General features: G+C 47.4%; 1 protein-coding gene and 1 non-coding gene across 3 annotated transcripts in view; one reads left to right on the top strand and one right to left on the bottom strand.

The window, feature by feature from the left end:
* The window catches only part of LOC100344441 (uncharacterized), a 107,768-nt gene continuing 87,455 nt past the window's right edge, over positions 1–20,313 (bottom strand). The window contains exons 7-8 of one of the 2 annotated variants that reach the window (XM_070052147.1): positions 2,658–2,857; positions 2,024–2,394 (exon numbers count right to left, since the gene is read on the bottom strand). In XM_070052147.1, the coding sequence (XP_069908248.1) occupies positions 2,039–2,394; positions 2,658–2,857 (556 nt within the window). In that variant the 3' untranslated portion in view covers positions 2,024–2,038. Of the gene's footprint in view, positions 1,005–2,023; positions 2,395–2,657; positions 2,858–20,313 lie in introns of those variants that run through there. The other variant, XM_070052148.1, reaches the window with a different exon arrangement.
* On the top strand, positions 12,013–12,118 carry LOC127487790 (U6 spliceosomal RNA). Its single transcript, XR_007914971.1, has one exon. It is a non-coding gene; the product is annotated as a U6 spliceosomal RNA (small nuclear RNA).

Below are 20,313 nucleotides of genomic sequence, written 5' to 3'. Positions count from 1 at the left end.
CTGGCATCCCCACAGGAACATGAAGAGAGCTATATTGAACTACATACAGAGGGGGACTTAAATAAACTGTCTCAGAGGGCAGGAGAGTGAGCTACAAAAAACTATGATGCCAAGGGCAGGACGGCTCTGGCTGGAGGTGGCCCTGGGAGGACCCAGGAGCTGAGCTGTGCAGAGCCGGGTTTGCTGCCACCACAGATGTTTCACTCGTGGCTGGGGCCAGAGCGGGGCCCCGATGAGCGGATGGGGAAACAGCTTAGAAGGGTGCGCACCCAGCTGGGTGAACGACGGTGGGGACGGTCCTGATTGGAGATTGTGCGCTGCCCACGCCGGCGGCCCCAGGGCCAGCGCCGCTTCGTGAACCAGGGCTGGGGATGCTGTGGCTCTGGTTTGGCTTCTGGAGATGCAGGGGGCTCCAGGGCCCCCACAGCTGGCACAGTTGCCAGGGACAGACAGGCTTCAGGTGGCTCTGGCTGGGGAGCAGATGCCAGGGTTGCCACCAAATCTGACCCCAGAAGTGCAGCAGCCGCTGGGAGAGGCGCCTCCAGGTCTCCTCCTGGTGCTGGAGCTGCAGGAGGAGAACATGTCATGAACACCACTGCCCCTTCCTGCTGTCCTTGCCAAGAGGAGAAGAGCCCCAGCCCTGTGCCCACAGCAGAGCCCTGGGTGGAATGTGCTGCAGCCCTGGGACTCTGAGCCTGGTCTTCACTCCAGCCAACACCAGCCTTGGAGCCTCCTCCCAGAGTGGGGCAGCTCTGAGACCCTCTCAGGCTCCCACGCACACACCCCAGTCGTCCTCACCCTCGGGCTCCACTTCAGCCTCAGCCTCTTTGGGCTCTGGATCCTCCAGCTGCATCAGGAGCAGCTGGGCTCGGCGTGCCAGGTCTGAGCTGGGCATCTGGAGCTGGACGTAGGCCAGCAGCTGATTCAGGCTGGCCAGGTCCTGAGGCTCACAGAAGTGCTCCGGGTAGTGGTCCCGCCAGGTACCGAGGAAGGAGCAGAGGGCACTAGGGGTAGCAGGAGGTCAGCAGAGTCAGACACCTTCTGCCCACACTCTCCCTCACCCCTGTGACTCTGGGTTCTGGGCTGAGGATACACGGCCTTGTTTGCAGGTGGATATTGAGTGGCGCATGTGTGAGCCGGCTGCTGCCTGCCTCCAGGCAGGCCCCTGAAATGGGAAGGGGTGGGCCAGCCTGTTTGAGTTGTGTTGTGGATGAATTCTCACCGTTCCCCAGATGCCCAGGAACCCAGACAATTCTGTTCTCTGCTGTAGGCAACGTCACTGACCTCATCAGCCCTATAGCATTAATCACAGAAATGTAGGAGATGGGGTTACGGTCAGCCCCCTAGTTGCACCCCCGTGTCCCTGCTGGGGAGAATGGAACCTCCCTCCTGACCCAAGGCCCACTCACTCCTTAGTGCGGTCGTCCTCTTCACAGTGAGGCTGAAAGGATGCATACCTAGAGGAGGACAGGAGGTGTCACCTGTGGTGTCCTGTGTGCCACCTGCCAGGAGGTCTGGGGGAGGGGCTGAGCCCCTGACTACAAGGGAAGAAAAGCAGGGTAGAGACAATGGTCTGTGCTGTGCACTGAATTTTATTAAGCTCCTGGACATGTGGCCGCACACAGTGGGCACTTCATAGTGTTTGCAGTGTGAGCTTGTGAAGTCAGCCTGTTTGTCCCCAGGGGTCTAAGTGGGCCTGGGCCCCTTTATCACCCTCTGGTGTCTCAGTTTGGGTCACTACCAGGACAGAGAACCACACATAGAATCTGGAAGCTTCTTTGTGAATAGAAGACTGCTTTTCCTGAGGCCATGGGTGGTGAGGACTGAGGGCGCAGAGCCTCATTGGAGGGTGAACATAATGCTAAATGAGACCCCTGTCCTTGGCAGCCCACTCCTCCGGGAAGCACTTTCTGGAGCTCATCCCATTGGTCCCGAAATCACCAAGGGGCTTTTACTCTGAGCACCAAAACTCTGTGTGAATGATTTGAGACAACGCAGGGTCTGGGACATCACCAAGACCCAGTCGAGAGGTACTGAGTCATCCCATTCTTGCAGGTTCCGGCCCTCTCCTTTGGAACAGCAGGTGCAGCACCTGTTGGGTGGTGGCGAACCTTTGATAGATGTTCAGGAATGTGGGGATGAAGAAGGGGTCCCCTCTCTGCTGGGCAGGCACCAGCTGATTCACCAGCTCCTCCACCATGCCTGTGTCCAGGGTCCCGACCCTACTGGCACCCGACAAGGAGGGCACCGTTCCAACGTCTTGTTCCTGGTGGGGACCTGCACTTGGACCCTCAGGGACCTCCAGCGCCTCTGCAGCTGAAAGATGGACTGCGCGGGGCAGCGATGGTTCAGCCAACTCTGGTTGGGGTGCCGCTGCTGTAGTTGGCGCTAGATCTAAGCACAGAAAGGCAGGAGCAAATGCAGAGGGAGAAAATATCAACACCACAGGCTTTCCTGCTCCTTGTGGTCAACCAGGAGTTTTCCTGCCTTCCAGGGAAGCCCTAGCCCTGCCCACAACAGGACCCTGCCCAGATGTGGTGAGCCCTGAGGGCTCTGAGCCTGGTCTTTGCTCCCAGACAACTCCAGGCTTGGAGCCTCGTCCCAGTGTGGCTCTGCCCCAGTGCCCTCCAATCTCCCACGTACTCAAGCCTCCTCACCTTTGGGCTCAGCCTCAGCCTCCTTGGGCTCGGGGTCCTCCAGCTGGGTCAGGAGCCGTTGGGCTCGGAGTGCCAGGTCCGAGAAGGGCATATGGAGCTGGACGTAGGCCAGCAGCTGATGCAGACAGGTCAGGTCCTGAGGCTGACAGAAGTGCTCGGGATAACGGTCCAGCCAGGTTCCCAGGAGGGAGCACAGGGCACTGGGGACAGGCAGGCGGGCAGCAGAGTCAGAAGTCTCCTGTCCACACCCACCCTCGCCCCTGTGACTCTGAGATCTGGGCAGAGGATGCTCAGCCCTTGTGCAGGTGGACAGAGAGGGGTCATGTGTAGGCCGATGCTCCCACCTCCTCTCGGGTTCTTGAGATGGGAAGGATTGGGCCAGCCCTTCTGAGAAGGGTTGTGGTAGGGACAGATTCCCACTGCTCTCAGGATGCCCAGGAACCTCATGTGTCTCTCAGGTTCTTCAGGTAACACGCCTGACCTCAGACTTCAAGTGGAAAACACAGGAAGGGTGCAATCCTGGGTCAAGGTCAGCCCCCCAGTTGCACCCCATGTCCCTGCTGTGGATATTAGAAACCTCCCTCCTGACCCAAGGCCCACTCACTGCTTAGTGCGGTCGTCCTCTTCACAGTGAGGCTGAAAGGATGCATACCTAGAGGAGGACAGGAGGTGTCACCTGTGGTGTCCTGTGTGCCACCTGCCAGGAGGTCTGGGGGAGGGGCTGACTCCCTGACTACAGGGGAAGCAAAGCAGGGCAGATAGAGTGGTCTGTGCTGTGGGATGTCGTTTGCTAAGTTCCTGGGTATGTGCCTGCACACAGTGGGCACCTTCTTATGTTTGCTCTGTGGGTGAATTGAGCTCCTTCTAAGGTGTTGAGAGGTCTGAATCCCCTCCAGCAGCCCCTAGGGGTCCTATTCAGGCCATTATCAGGACAGGGACCCCCAGAGGGAATCTGGAAGGTTCTTTGTGAACAGCAAAGCAGCTTTGCCTATGGCCATGAGAGATGAAGTCTTAGGTCCCGGGCTGTTTCATGAGCCATGGGAGGAAATCTCTAAATCAGACCTCCTGGGCAGCCTATCCCTCAGGACCAGGCTTAGAAAGAACTTTATCACTCTGGGAGACACTCCCTTGATCACCAAGATGCTGCAAGAACACACTGAGGCCCTGAAGGGGAGCAGGGTGTCACCAAGTTCCAGCCAAGGGTGGCGCGTCCCCCCTACGCCTGCAGGTGCAGGCCCTCACCTTTGGAACAGCACATGCAGCACCTGCTGGGTGATGGTGAACTTGTGATAGATGAGCAGGAATGCAGGGACGATGAAGCGGTCCCCTCTCTGCTGGGCAGGCACCAGCTGACTCACCAACTTCTCCACCTTGCCTGACTCCTGGCTCCCCACGCTGCTGGTAGGTGACAGGGATGGCACAGGTTCCACTGTTGCTGGATCCTCAGGTTCCAGGTTTGGTCCTGGCCCCATCTTAGCTGCTGCCATCTCGGCTGGGGCCGGCTCCACCGGAGCTGAATCACCTGCTCTTGGCGAGGGCTCCCCCTCCAGCCTGCCTGCCACCATGGTCCCCACTCCGCTGGTGTCCTCCAGGGGTGTGGCAATGTCACTGTCATTCTGGGGTGAGACAAGGAGGGTGGTTGTAATCCTGGCCCTGATGTTCTGCCCCCACTCTCCTGCAGTTGTCATGGGACCACCAGGTCCCCATCCCACCCCCGGTCCCTTCCCCTGGGTCACGGACCTCCCCAAACTACCCCCTCCACACCACCCAAGGTAGATGCAGGGCCACCCAGGAGGATCAGAGGAGAGGTCTTCCCAGGGGTCCTGGCCTGGCTGGCTGAGATCACCTTGGTTTCCCTCTGAGAGAATTGCCAGAGCTGCTGTGGGCGAGGGCTGACCCAATGTCTGTAGCTCTGGAGAATATCCGCAGCCTGGGGCTGGCCCCGGCCTGGGCCATGGGATGTTGGGAGACAACACAAGAACATATCTGCTCGATGGCCTCTGACCATCTGAACTGGCTGGGTCACCAGCACCACATTGTGGGCGCCTGGTACCCGGGTTCCAGGTTCTGTTGTGGCCATTGTCAAGGAAGTGAGGTCACTTCCTGAGGTCCTCTCAGCAGACCTCCCCTAGGGTTCCACTGCTGCTGACAGCCCCCCGGAACAGATGCCGTGTGCACACCTGCACCCAGTTACAGCAGCACCCCCCCCCCCAGCTCCCTGAGGGAGGCCTGGGCCAGCCGCACTCTCCACTGGGAGGTCATAGACCAGGGTCTGCCCCAGCATCTCCTTCCTCCAGGCCTCTGTCCCTGGGCAAGTCTTGTGCCTCTCAGGGCCTCCCCTGTCCCCTCTCTGCAGCCAGGGGATTATTCTGGCATCTGCTTCCAAGGGATGCCCTCAGGGTGTGGAACACTCAGCACTTGTGTGAGCTGTGAAACCTGAGGCCTGGTATCACCTGTGTCTAATGCATGACCTAGAGATGGGAGGACCCCAAGAAAGGCTGGGACAAACAGTGGACCATGCTGTCACCACCTTAGGGTGATTTATTGTAATATAGCATCATCTGCTCTCATAAACAAATGAGGATGTGACTCATAGCCATAGAACATGTCTGAAATTGTTCTGATCTTGGCGTGCTTCAAAGCCAGTGTTCCAGTATTTTGAACCCCACCCAATGAGGAATGTTGTAAAAATACTGCACAAAGTCTTGCTTTCATTGTCTTTTCTGGTGAGTTGTCATGGTCAGTTGGTTGTGTTATGCCCAGATTGTTAGATCCCCGCAGAGACCCCCAGAGAGTCGATCACACTGAACTGCAAAAGCAAGGTTTATTTGGGAGTACAAGCCGCGACAGGTACCCCATCCAACCAACCGGCACAGCAGAGGAAGGAGTGAGGCCCCTGTCTTTGTTTGGGAGAGCTTTTAAAGGAAAAAAGGGCTACATCAGCAGGAAAAGAGTTACATACAGTATGGAAGCTTTGGGTACAGGGAGTTACAGCAGGGGCTTACAACAAGGAATCTTTGGGCGCAGGGAGTTACTTTGTTTATCAGTCTCTACTGTGCTGTTCTTGCTCTACTGAGCTAGACGTCCCTGGTAATCTTCGGTATATCTGGAATGCCTGAATGCCTGCTTTTACAAGGACCCAGGTCTGCTGTGGGAAACAGAGGCCGCCTTTTTTTATTGTTTTAAAATGGAGGCACTTTGGCTTTTCAGTTGAAAAATGTATTTTAAAAAACTACAGAAATTTTTTTACTTGAATTATTCCTTTCAAAGTAGATTCTGAAGGGCAGATACTTTTTTGATAAGATTTATTTATTTACTTGAAAGGCAGAGTTACGTAAGCTATTCTGGGAATGACTCTTAGGCACACAATGTCATTATCATATTGCTATTTTACTGTGTGCCTTTAACAGTTGATGCATCGTAAGTGCACATCCTTACCAGATGCAATGTGGTGTTAGATGTGTATAGTGTGTCATGAATATATGCTAAGTCGGGATACTTAGCATATCCAGCACTTCACACATAGGTTATTTTGTTGAATGGAGGACATTCAAATTCTCTTTACCATGGAGCTGGCACTTCTGTGTAGGGGGTTAAGCTGCTGCCTGCAACACTAGCATCCCATATGGGCACCAGTTCCAGTCCCAGCTGCTCTGCTTCTGGTCAAGCTTCCTTCTAATGTGCCTGAGAAAGCAGCAGAAGATGGATCAAGTGCTTGAGCCCCTGCCACCCAATTGGGAGACTTCCATGGAATTCCAGGCTCCTGACTTCAATCTGACCAAGCCCGACCATTGCCATTTGGGGAGTGAAGTAGCAGATGGAAGATCTCTCTATCCCTGTGTCGCCCTCTTTCTCTCCCTCTCTCTAATTCCACCTTTCAAATCAATAAATTACATCTGAAAAATAATTCTCTTTACCTACCATGTCAAAATGTGCAGTGAGGCTTTTAAATCCCTGGTGGATCCCAGGCGATGGTCACATTCGTGAGCCACGATTCTGGGTGCAGGTTCTCCCTCTTGCTGGTGTCCATCTAGAACTTTGTAGATGGTGGGTCCCCTTTGGCAGGAGTCTGTTGTTGAGAAAAGAATCAGCACATGGTGCAAACCAGAGCATTGCATCCCGAAGACTTGTCCAGGCACGAGACAGTGTTGTAGAGCAGCCGTGTGGATGACAACAACCTGGGTGGAATAAAAATGTCCAAAAAAAAAAAAAAAAAAAAAAAGCATTCTGGCAGAGAAGCAGGATGCAGTTTGCTACACTGGGGACCTCCTGTCCTTCTGGCCCAGGACCTGCGGGTGGGCTGGGGGTCCTGGGACGAACTATGTCCTCTGCACTGTGGACACCCGGAGCCCTCGCTGTGCCTGCTGCACTGCCCTGGCCCAGGCACTGAAGCAGGGTGAATTACACCTGCCCCAAGCTCAGTGATTTAATGCATGCAGTGCACCTCCCAGAGCCCCCACCCTTACCCTGCCCATGGCCAGGGCTTCTGGACCAACCCCAAGGAGCCTACGCAAGGGACGCTGTACAGCCGGGCCGGAGGCCATTGGCAGCTCCAGGGCCCAGCAGGTGTGGCGGGCTCTACTGTCCAAGCGCGGCCTGGTCCTCCAGCCTTGGGGCCTCGCGGATGTGGGGCCCGGGGTGAGCACGGTGTCCCAGCTGGCCGACACCACAGCAGGCCCTGGAAGATGGACCAGAGTGAGGCCTTGGTGAAGGGAGGTGAGCGGAATGACCAGGAAGGGAGCAGAGCCCCGGAGGATGACAGCAGTGGAGCGGTGAGTGACCATGGGCTGGGGCGGGCGGGCTGGGTGCCGCTGGACGCTAGTGTGGCCAGGGAGAAGGCTGTTGGAGAGGTTACAGACCAAAATAATCATATTTAGAAGATACCTGAGATCATAGCCATTGTTTACTTTCGTTTAATTTTGTTTTAACGATGTTGTGTTCTTAGTGGGCAGGCCCTTACCCGTGGGTACTTCAGAAAGTTCATGGAAAATGAAGTCAAAAAGATGTTTATTTTGGTGCTAAAGTATCAAAGCCTATAAAGCTTTTTGTGTAACAAGTAGTTTCCATGAGCTTTTTGAAAATCTGCCTATGAACTATCTAGTGATCGAGATGTTTAGAAGTGCTTGGTGTATTTAAAGTAGGAACAGTAGGTTAGCACTTTCCTAAATAGCTTTTTAAAAAAAAAGTGGTAGGGAACGTTTGGAAGTGGAATTGATGAGCAAGTTTTGTGAACAGTGTGCTCTGTTGTACTGTTGGTTGGGTTGAGGGAGGTGGGTGGGAAGAGATTACAAATCGTGTTTTTGCTACTGTGTGCTTAAAAATTAGAGCTTGGTACTTCCCTATATGTTACATGCATTTGACATAACTTTGCTGTTTTTTATATTTTGTGTATGTATGGGACAAAGAGTCCTAATTTTATAAGATCTGGTCTGTAGATATTAAAGAGGTTGCCAATGTATGACAAAAGTAGAGTTAATAGACTAACACATTTGGTATTTTTGTGTTAAAATTTATACAAAAACTGTCTTCTGAAAAGGACTTTTGGAAGTGAAATTGTCACTTCACATTGCGGTGACACGTTTGCCCACGTCTGCCTGTGGGTGTGAGGGGGAAGGAGTGGAAGAAGTGAAGACTTCTCTCGACCTCCGTGAATGCTCCTATTTAGAAGACACCTTCTGATATGAGCAGTTCCCTGTGTGTAGTTTATTCAACACTGCTGTGTATGTGGTGGACACATTTAAGTCCTTCTTTGAAGCATCTAATTCTAGATGCAAAAGTATGTTGGAATTAGAGGTGGTAAATAATACATTTGGAGGGTATCCTGTTGTTAAGTTCATACGGAATACTGTCTCTTCGAAGTGGAATGATGAACTCCTGGTCTGAGCAGTACACACTGTGGTGTTTGTGCTGCTTCAGGGAGGAAGCAGCGGGTGAAAGTCCACAGGGCTTTTCCCCAGAGTGTGTGCAGTGGGACAAGGTGAACCATTGTCCAGGCTGTTTGTCATGCTGTGTACATGAGGTATACGTAAAGGGCAAACAAGTCCCACTTTACAACATCTAGTCTTCTAGATGTTAAATGGGTTGCTGGTGTATGACAAATGTAGTGTTAATAAAGGAGTACGTGGAGTTTGCTTTTTGTTAAAACTCATAGGAAAGACTGTTCTAACAACCACTTATGGAAGTGATATTGTTAACATTCCCTGTAAGCATTACAGGTGCTTCTACCTGTCCACTGGGTTGGTATAGTTGGAAAGGGAAAGGTTTCCTAGCCCAGAGTGTCCTTGTTGAGAAGACACTCCCATTAGAGCCTTTGTTACGTGTGTGGGTATTTGAGGGGCTATTGTGTGTTTAGTGGGAAACTGAAGTTCTTACTGGAAACATCTGGTCTCTAGGTGTTTAAAAGTAACACCTGGTTAAGTAGTTTGTTATTTCATAGGAGTGGTTACATTTTGGGAATGGCATTGAACTTGATGTCTTGGAGAGAAAGCTAAAGTCACTGGGTGGTGGGCATTGGGGGTGGGGTCATGACGAAGTAGCATAGAAGGATTACCTTTCTGTTAGATTGTTCCGATTTTCTATCTGTTGTCATATAGGTGCATTTTAGTTGATATTGCTGTGTAGTAAAGATACATATGAACTAATGCCCAGAGTATTTCCTTTTTTCTTTTTTTTTTTAACAGGCAGAGTGGACAGTGAGAGAGAGAGACAGAGAAAAGGTCTTCCTTTGCTGTTGGTTCACCCTCCAATGGCCGCCGCGGCCAGTGCGCTGATCCGAAGGCAGGAGCCAGGTGCTTCTCCTGGACTCCCATGGGGTGCAGGGCCCAAGGACTTGGGCCATCCTCCACTGCACTCCCGGGCCACAGCAGAGAGCTGTCCTGGAAGAGGGGCAACCGGGACAGAATCCGGCGCCCCAGCTGGGACTAGAACCCGGTGTGCTGACGCTGCAGGCAGAGGATTAGGCTATTGAGCTGCGGCGCCAGCCTCCAAAGTATTTTCAAAGTAGAGGTAATAAAATAATGCCTGTACAGACACCCCTCTTGGTAGTTTTTAGGAAGGATATCTTCTGGCAGTGACCTTGCTAGCCCTCCTCTGGGAGGGAGATATCACAGTCCTGGGCATAGTTACTGCAATGGTGTTTGGGGACGGTGAAGGGAAGGGATCGTTACCAGTACCTTCATATGTAGAAGATGCTTTTAGATTAGACCAGTAGGTGTCTATGTGCATTTTTTGGTAAGTACCCATGGTTATTGTGGGCATGGTTCATTCTTTACAACAGCTACACCTTATAGATAACACGTGTTGAGGGGGCAATGTATGATAAAAGTAGTGCTGGTGAATTAGGCAGTTTGTATCTTTTTGTGATAAGTGATAGAATAGATGCATCCTGGATCTGGAATCATTAAACCACCTCTGAGGAGTCAGTGTGCATCAGAACTTCCTCCCTGGGCTGGCACCAGAGAGGCAGAAAGAAGTTCAAAGTGAGAGATGTCCTATTTGCATTTTGATTGTAACCATTGATGAATGTGCATTTTTTAATTTCTGTAGGAATACATTAAGAAAGTGAATGCAAACATGCTTTCTTTATAATATTTTTATAATACCAAAGTGGTCATGAATTCTCTTAGAACAATTCTCTTAGAAACAGAACACACAGAACACGTTGCTGTGGGTGTCAGTGTAGGGCAGGAAGGGAATGCAGCATCTTAATTGCAACTTGGCGAAAACTTGTATTTAGAGGCCTGTTGCTATTTTTGTCTTTTACAAAAGTGTTGTTTCCAAGAAAATCAATTACAGTTTTTCCTAAAAGACTGAGTTGATGTAGTATATTCTTGGTTATTAAAATCCTCATACATCTTTGGCATTTGGAATTGGTAAATATTCTTGAAATGTCAAAAAGCATGATGGGTACATTCTGTATCTCAGTCACATAAATGTGGGTGTTGTGTGTGCATGCACGGGACCCAAAAGGACATGTTAAACTCAACTGCTTGTGATTGCAGATGACTTTTTTCTTTGTGTCTTGTGTTTTTAAGTTTCCTGTAAAGCACTTATTAGCTTTGAGAAAAGAAAAGATTTTTTTAAAACTTTTATTTGTAAATATAATTTCCAAAGTACAGTTTATGGATTACAATGGCTTCCCCCCCATAATTTCCCTCCCACCCACACCCCTCCCATCTCCCGCTCCCTCTCCAATTGCATTGACATCAAGATTCATTTTCAATTATCTTTATATACAGAAGATCAATTTAGTATGTATTAAATAAAGATTTCATCAGTTTGCACCCATACAGAACATAAAGTATAAAATACTGTTTGAGAAAAGATATTTTAAACAAGCAAACAAAGAAGAGCTTGTTGCAAGAAGCCCTTTCATGGTTAAGAGCATGCCCAGAACCACAGACGGAAAACTGCTGCTGGGGAGGGGCTCAGGGAAGCCTCTGGAGAATGCATAAAGTATAGACAAATAGGGCGAACTTCAGAAAGGAAGGGTGAGGAAGAGGAGCTGCAAGCCAAGGAAGCAGGAGCCCCTGCACTTTGAAACAGCACATCTGAGTGTGCAGACTCACAGGATTCTGTGTGTGTACACAGAGATCCCCAGGAGTAAGCTTTGGATGTCTGGAGCAATTCCATTAGAGGAAGGACGATACCAAGCCCCTTCTCCAAACGGAAAAGAAGCCAGCAACCCAGGACTCAAGCCAAGACTTACGCATATGGCTGAAATTGTATTTCAGAGCTTTGATTCTTGTGGGGGAGAGATGATCACACAGGATATCTATCCCCATAGAAAGATGACCAGGTCAGTATATAAGTGTGTGTGTGTGTGTGTGTGTGTGTGTGTGTGTATATATATATATATATATATATATTTTAGGGCACTTGAGAACGTTTTGGAAAGCAGCATTAAAAGACAGGTTCATGTGACCAAGGCTGTGGCGTAGCAGGTACAGCTGCAGCTTGTGATGCTTGCTTGCCATGTGGGCATTGGTTCGAGACCTGGCTGCTCCACTTGCCATCCAGTTCCCTGCTGATGCCCATGTGGGAGACCCAGAAGAAGCTCCTGGCTTCAGATTTGCCCAGGTCCAGCCATTGTGGCCATCTGGGGAGGCCACTCACTCTGCCTTTAAATATATAAATGAATCTTTAAAAAAAATGGGTAAGTTCATTTTGGTGCCAAGAAATATCCATGCATAAATATGGTCTTAACAATGCTCTTGAACATGAATATTATGACAAAAAACTCTGCATACATTTCAGTATTTTTCTGGCAAAATAAGCTTATATTTTACTTCTATTACCTTCTGCAAGCTTCTTGAAGTACCCTGGTATCTAAAGTGCATTTAAAAAGTTAGAGAGAATGCTCACTTCAGCAGCACATCTGCTAAAACTGGACAATACAGAGAAGATTAGCATGGCCCGTGCCCAAGGATGACATGCAAATTTGTGAAACGTTCCATAGTTTTGAAACGGACATTATGAGACGCAATTACTTAAGCAGCCCTTATCTTGGCTTTTGTTTAATAGTTAATTATTTCATTTTATTTACTTATTTTTGTTCTATTTTTTCTCTGCTTAATACCATTGGTTGAACTCCTTACTTAACGTATAATTAATTATAGATTGAAAATAGATCCCAGTTATAAACAGTGTAGGAAAGAAAGGGTGAGGAGCCATACAGATCCTCACACATTCCCACAGACTTACCCTAAGGGTGAAGCTAAAAACTTGCCATGGGGCTCCAAATTCCTGGCACTAATCCCATCTTATGGGATAAATTGATCATATTAAGTATGGGATTGGTCATATAGTTAGACCCTAAGTCAAAGGGATCACATAAATAAGACCAAGTGCCTGGTAATAACAATAGATAGAATTACAAAGGAGAGAAAGTTCAACATGGGAAGCAGTGCACACAGCAGACTCATAGAATGACAAGCACCCTAAACAGCACTCTGACCTCAGAATCAGCCCCTAAGGCATTCAGGTCTGACTGAAAATACTATGAGAGCATTTCAGGCATGGAAAGCCAAGACATAGTGGCAAACACGGTTCTTCATCAAAGATCTCTGTGAGTGAGACCCCAGTGGAAAGAAAGGGCCATCAAAGAAGGATGTACTTTCCTCTGAAGGGAGGAGAGAAGTTCCACTCTGCATAGGGTCTTGTCTAAAAATGGATGGAGTTTGTGGACTCAGAAGACTTCCATAGCCTTTGCAGCTCATGGTGAGCCTTGGGTGATCACTGACGTCATAAATAAGAGTGTCATTTGTTAAATCAACAACACTTGCTCCCCGTGTTGGACCTCTGTCCTTAATGAGGTGTACTTTGAGAATCAATGGTAAAACTTGTCTTCAAACTGTTCTTGATACTTTGTGTGTCCGTGTGGGTGCATATAATTGAAATCTCTACTTAGTATAGAGTTGGTCTTCAGTATATAAAGTCAATTAAAAATGAATCTTAATGGAAAATGGAATGGGAGAGGGGGTGGGAGGTGGGAATGGGGGGAAGAAACACTATATCCCTAAAATCTGTATGTACGAAATTCATATTCATTAAATAAAAACCTTCAACATAGTCTAACAAAGAAAACATAAATGTACATATCAAAAAGGTAAGACAGGACCAGCTCTGTGGCATAGTAGACTAAGCCTCAGCCTGCAGTGCTGGCATTTCATATGGGCACTGGTTCTAGTCCCAGTTGCTCCTCTTCTGATACAGCTCTCTGCTATTGCCTGTGAAGGCCGTGGAAGACACTGCAAGTGCTTGACCCCTTCACCCATGTGAGAGACCGGGAGGAAGCTCCAGGCTCCTGGATTTGGATCAGCCCAGCTCTGGCTATTGCGGCCATGTGGGGAGTAAGCTAGTGGATGGAAAATATCTCTCTCTAAATCTTTCTCTCTCTCTTTCTCTCTCTCTCTGTCTCTCTCGCTCTCCTGTCTATAACTCTGCCTCTTGTATAAATAAATAATATCTTCAAAAATAAGAAAGAAGGCAGTGTTTTCAAAGAAATGAAATTCAAGCTAGAAAAATTTAATAGAAAACTGAAAATATCACAGTGGTATTATAACATCTGAACATGTACATATTAGTTAAAACTGCATCGAATATAGAAAATAAACTATCACAATCGACTGAGAAAGGGATTCATGGGATTCAGCATTGGAGCTGTCCACATCAGTTAGGGACCCAGCAAAGTTGTAGCCAATGAAGACACAGAGAATGGAAGTAGGAATAAAGGTAATTTAATTCCCTTTTGTTACAGGAAACACTTGAAAATATAAATCACTTAGCAAAATCAAATAGAATCTCCACAAACTTGTATATCCAAAGCACTTCTCACTCTCCATATCAATCTACAATGATACAAAAAATGAATGTGAAAAAAAACTTGCAAAATATTACAAGATTTTTAAAAATACTTGTATGAAACTTATGAATCAAATGAGAAATAAAATTTTAAATATAGGTCATTAGAATACTCTATTGAAATTGAGTTAATCATAGATTGTTTATAAATGTACAGACAAAATAAATAATCAACAAATTTCCATACTTTATAGCTAAGGATGTTAAGAATAAAACATTATGCAATTTGGGGGGAAACCAGGAGAAAGGAAATAACAATGGATGAGATTCTCTGTAGTCACTCTATTGTGCAACAGAAACCAAGCACTTACACCTCCCCAGCTACAATTGAGTACCCCGGAATCAACCCATCTCCATCCCTCCCTGCCTCTTTCCTGCTCAGCCTCTGTACATCATCCTTATATTTTTAGCTTTTTCATGGTCATGCATTTTTTAGCCGTCACATATGAGTGAAATCATGCAACACTTGCCTTTCTAAGTCTAGTTTACTTCACAAGAAATAATGACCACATCCATGCATGCTGATACCTATGACAAGATTTCCAGGCCGGCACCACGGCTCACTAGGCTAATCCTCTGCCTGCATCATGGGCACTCCGGTTCTAGTCCCGGTTGGGGTGCTAGGTTCTGTCCTGGTTGCTCCTCTTCCGGTCCAGTTCTCTGCTGTGGCCCAGAAAGGCAGTGGAGGATGGCCCAAGTGCTTGGGCCCTGCACTCGCATGGGAGACCAGGAGGAAGCACCTGGCTCCTGGCTTCGGATTGGCACAGCGCGCCGGCCATAGTGGCCATTTGGAGGGTGAACCAATGGTAAAGGAAGACCTTTCTCTCTGTCTCTCTCTCTCTCTCTCTCTCATTATCTAACTGCCTGTCAAAAAAAAAATTTCCCCTGTTTGTAATGGAGGAGTAGCATCTCATGGGTACCCCATTTGCTTTGTCTGTTATAAAACACACAGACATATTGGAACATCACATGGTATACCATAATTATGCATGACTTTATGTGTGCATTCAAAGATCTTTCAGTGAAGGGATGTATAATTTTTTTAACCATCTATTAATTTGGTGATCCTAGAGGCAAATCTCATCAAGAAGAAAGAAAAGCCATATATAAAAAAGGCAGTAACTGTGGCTGGCCCTGTGGTTTAAGCCTCTGCATGTGGAAGAAAAGTGCTCCTTCATGGGTAAGCACAGTGAGAAGTGACACTGACTGCCCAGGTGGATCTCAGAGCAAATGCCAGTGTGGGAAAAAGAGTGTGGAATGCCTGTGAAGTTACTCATATTCTAGAAGCTGCAGCTTGCAGGGGATGTGTTGCTGTCCATGGCCTTGGCTATGTCGGGGGCAGGTGTCAGGTGACAGGTGGCAGCTGAAGGCCCTTGACTCAGGACCATTGATGAGCTCCAGTGCATCTCAGTGCTCTGGGCAGCAGCAGACAACTGTGAGTGTGGCCCATGAGTGACCCCCGTGTAACCCATCCCAGCTGTGACATTGTATTGCTGCTGTACCATGGGCCACTCTGTCCCAACATCCTGGCCAGCCTGAGTGGTTCCCAGCGGCCCCTGAGGGAAGGGTGCTCAACCCCAGTGCAGGATCTCTGTGGCCTCCAGGCGAGGCTGCAGGTTGAGAGCATCCCAGGATCAGACAGGCTCAGTGGTGCTCAGGAGGACAGGAGAGGGCATCTGCCTGGGGATGCTGACTGTGCAGTTCATGCAGGCTGGAAGTTCAAGGTGCTGAGGGAGGGCAAGAGATCTGAGCTCTGGTGTGCAAGTGCATGGCCTCCAGGATGCTGAGACAGGTGTGTGTGTGTGTGTGTGACTGTTTCTTCACTTGTAACAAAGTTTACAATGTCAAAAAGAAAATTTTTAAATAGAAAAAATGAAATAACAAAAATTTTAATACAGTTGTGTCTGTTTTAAGCTAAGAGTTACTAGAAGAATCAAATGTCTTTAAAAATTAGAAAGTTCAGAATGTAAAGAAGTTGCAATAAGCTGTTATTTATTTATTTATATTTTGACAGGCAGAGTTAGACAGTGAGAGAGAGGGAGAGAGAAAGGTCTTCCTTCCATTGGTTCACCCCTCAAATGCCCACTACGGCTGGCGCATTGCGCCGATCCAAAGCCAGGAGCCAGGTGCTTCCTCCTGGTCTCCCATGCGGGTGCAGGGCCCAAGCACTTGGGCCATCCTCCACTGCCTTCCCGAACCAGAGCAGAGAGCTGGACTGAAAGAGGAGCATCCGGGACAGAATCTGGTGCCCCAACCGGGACTAGAACCTGGAGTGCCGGTGCCACAGGTGGAGGATTAGCCTAGTAGGCCGCGGCACTGGCTGTTACTTTATTATTATTGTTATTATCATTAGTCATCATCCCTCAGAACTAATCAACCACCCACTGGAAGAACTGAGTGTGTTTGTCTCTATTTTAAAAACACTTTTATTTTAAAACAATTTAACAGACATACACAATTTGTACAAATCTATGGAGTACTATATGTTTATTTATTATTGAAGAACAAACGTTGAGCTCATTCAGTGTGGCCTGAGTGTGCAGTGTGAAGAAGAGTAGAGTAGTGTACTTTGGTGCTGAGAACTTCAAGCTCACTCCTCACTCACTGGCTCACAGAAAGCAGCTTAAAACCTTGCAAGCTCCAATCACAGTATGTGCCCTGTGCAGGTGCTATGTTTGTATCCTATCTGTATGGGGCCTGTCTATGTTTAGATGCACAAATACCTACCGTGTTTGACAACTGCCTGCAGTGCTGGGTATAGCAATGTGCTGTCCAGGTAACCTGTGCAGTGCCGCATCACCTAGGTTTGTGTTTGTAGACTCTATGATGTGGGAACGGCAGTAAAATCACCTACCGAGGCATTTCTCGGAACATGCCGTACTCTTTATGTGGTGAAACTGTACTCATGTATTTCTTACTGAGTCATAGCGTCACACTGTCCGTTCATCTGTTCCCAGCCCTCCTTGGGTGACTTACATGACCATGTGGCCTCACAGAGGTGTTGAGCTGTGTAAAGGGCAGGAGGCGTCTGTCAGCTGGATGCCAGGCTCCGTTGGACTTGTTGTTGGGTACGGTATTTTTATATATCACTTGCATCCTCTGCGTTGATTATATTATTCATATCTGCGACATTCTTCCTGATATTTTGCCTTGCTGTCCTACCACTTGCTGAAGGTGAGACTGTTGAAGACAGAAACTGTAACTGTACATTTGTCTATTCAGCTCAAGCAGTTTTGATCCATGTATTTGCAAAATGTTACTTGATGGGTTAATAGTTAGATTTGTTTGTTGTTCTTGATGGATTTGATCCGCTTATCATTATAGATGTCCTTCTTCATTTCTAATTATGCCTCTTCCCAAAGTAATTTTATCCAATATTATTGTTGCCATCACTCTTTTTAAAAATTACTGGATTGTATTTTTCCCACTAAGTACTTTAAATCTACCAATGTAGTTGTTAGAAAGTAAGTTTTGTGTGTCTGTAGTTGGATATTTTTACATCTACTCTGCCAATCCCTTTTAATTGGCATTTAGATTATTTCTATTTATGGTGATTATTGACACATTTATTGTTCTTTCTTCTTGAAAAACTGCCATTAAAGATAAGCTTACTAGTGAAAAGTTTTATTTTACTTTTCCTTCACCTTAGAATGTTTTTCTTTTTCCTAAGTGGTGAACTCTGCATTGACCTCAAGGTTAATTCATAGTAATTCTACATAAAAGAAAGACAGCAGATAAATCCAAATAATAAACATGATTGTAAACCAGATCAGAACTATACAGACATGCCCCTGTACAAAGGCAGAGTTCTGATGTGTCGATCCCCATCTCCTTTCCCCGAGGATAATTCATGAATACTGACACCAGAAACCTCTGATTGCGTGTGTGTGAGACCTTGGTCTCCAGCGCCCTTGCACAAATGTCACACCCCTGGACACGAGTTGGCTGACTTCCAGGTACCAAGGTCTACTAAATTTCAAGGAGGAATGGAGATCCCACCCTGTAAGATGCATTGGAACTCCCATGACCACTTCCTCATCCAGGCTCAAGGGGTTTAGAGGAAAATCAGCAAACATCAAGGCAGGTGCAGCTCTACCCTCTGATGCCTATGGCTGGGGTGGGGCAGCAGTGCTCTAGAGAACTCTTTGTGTAAGGTTGATGAGACTGGGAGTACTCTCTAAAAGCAACTTTCCCACCTTCACTCAGGCACAGGGGCGACACCTGGCGACCGCAGGCGGTACTGCGCAGCCCTTTGGTATCCCATCTGGCTGCTATGGCGCCAGCTGGGGAACCCGGGCCCTTGGGACCCCACTTCCTCCCGGTGATGGGGAACATGGGCCTCTACTGGGGCACCCTGGGGGGACACATCTGAGCGGCCTCGAGCATGGCAGACCCAGGAGCAGCACTGCAGACTTCATTAGACACGTACCCACATGCACACACAGATGCACACACACATACCACAACATATAAACACTTCGAAAGCCTACATGTGTTTGTTGATTGTATTGAATCAACTTAATCAAGAAACTACCATTCTGAATACAGTCCGTCTTTAATTACCTTAGGGTCCCTAGATTCTTGCTGATCCAAAGCCAGGAGCTTCTTCCGGGTTTCCCACGTGGGTGTAGCGACCCAACGACTTGGGCCATCTTCTACTGCTTTCCCAGGTCATAGCTGAGAGCTGGATCAGAATGAGAGCAGCCAGGACTCGAACTGGTGCCCATATGGGATGCTGGCACTGCAGGCGCCAGCTTTACCCACTACACCACAGTGCCAACCCCGTTAACTAGGATTAAAATTAGTTGAGGAGGGGCTGGCTCTGTGGCGCAGTGGGTTAAAGCCACAGCCTGCAGTGCCGGCATCCCATATGGGCTCCGGTTCTAGTCCTGGCTGCTCCTCTTCTGATCCAGCTCTCTGCTGTGGCCTGGGATAGCAGTGGAAGATGGCCCAAGTCCTTGGGCCCCCGCACCCATGGGGGAGACCCAAAAGAAGCTCTTGGCTCCTGGCTTCGGACTGGCCCAGCTGTTGCGGCCATCTGAGGAGTGAACAAGTGGATGGAAGACCTCTCTATCTCTCTGTCTCTACCTCTCTCTGTAACTCTGTCTTTCAAATAAATAAAATAAATCTTAAAAAAATTGAGTTGAGGAGCAGTGAGTAGTTAAGACATCTGCATCCCACATCAGAGAGCCTACATTCAATTCCCACCTCCAGCTTCCTGCCAATGCAGTTCCTGGAGGCAACAGTGATGACTCAAGTGGTTAGGTTCCTGCACCTATGTGATAAAGCTAGGTTTTATTTCTGCCTCCTGGCTTCTGACTTCTGTGCCCTGCACTGCCCTGGCTGTTGCTGTCATTTTGGGAGTGAGTCAGTGAGTGGAAGCCTGTTCTCTCTCTCTTTGCCTCTTAAATACATAGGTTGAATCCTTTTCTTTAGGAGGTAGGGGTGTTATTTTTATTGATATGAAGAATTTTTCTCATCCTGTCTCCAACTGCTTACTGATAATCAGACTCCAACAATCCAAATGACCTAAATATGTGTTATTAGCTAATCTATGTGGGTTAGGTGAGGGAGAAATAAAATTTGGATTCTTTTTCATCTTAAACTCTTACACTTTCCAGATGTCTGTTGAGAAGTACAGATAGAGTATCCCTAATCTGAAAATCTAAAACCCACAGTACTTCTACATGATGATCATCATGATGTTTTAGATTTTGGGACATTTGGATTTTGGATTTTTAGTTTAGGGTTACGCAGCTGTTAAAGTCTGAAAATATACGAAAAAATCTGAATAACTCAAATGTGAAACACTTTCTAAGCATACTGAATGAGATATAACTTAACCTGTGTTTGTATTCAAGATGCAAAAGATTTTTGGAACTTGCTTGCACAGTGTGAAAGTACTTAACACTACAGAAACTACATACACCTACAAATCATTAAGATGTGAATTTTATGTTATCTATATATGTCACTATAATGGTAAAACTATACTTAAATCATATATTCAGTTCTTCATTTTTGTAAATGCAGGATTCTGATATAGGATTATACTTCCAAAAAGGTCATGGAAATGCATATTATGACAAAACTATGCATGGTTCTCAATTTTTTGCATGAAAATTAATTTATTTTCAATTTCATTTTCTGTGAATTTTTAAAAGTGCCGTTGAAATTTCTCTAGAACTTTGTTCTCATTTGCTTGCACCATTTTTCTATTAGTCAAGAGTTTATGATATCTCATCCTTTTCCAAGTGCCCTTTAATTTTTAAAGTATACAGATTATCCCCCATTT

The sequence above is a fragment of the Oryctolagus cuniculus genome, chromosome 11 (genome assembly GCF_964237555.1).
Source record: "Oryctolagus cuniculus chromosome 11, mOryCun1.1, whole genome shotgun sequence".
NCBI lineage: Eukaryota > Metazoa > Chordata > Mammalia > Lagomorpha > Leporidae > Oryctolagus > Oryctolagus cuniculus.
This window is presented reverse-complemented; position numbering and strand designations above follow the sequence as displayed.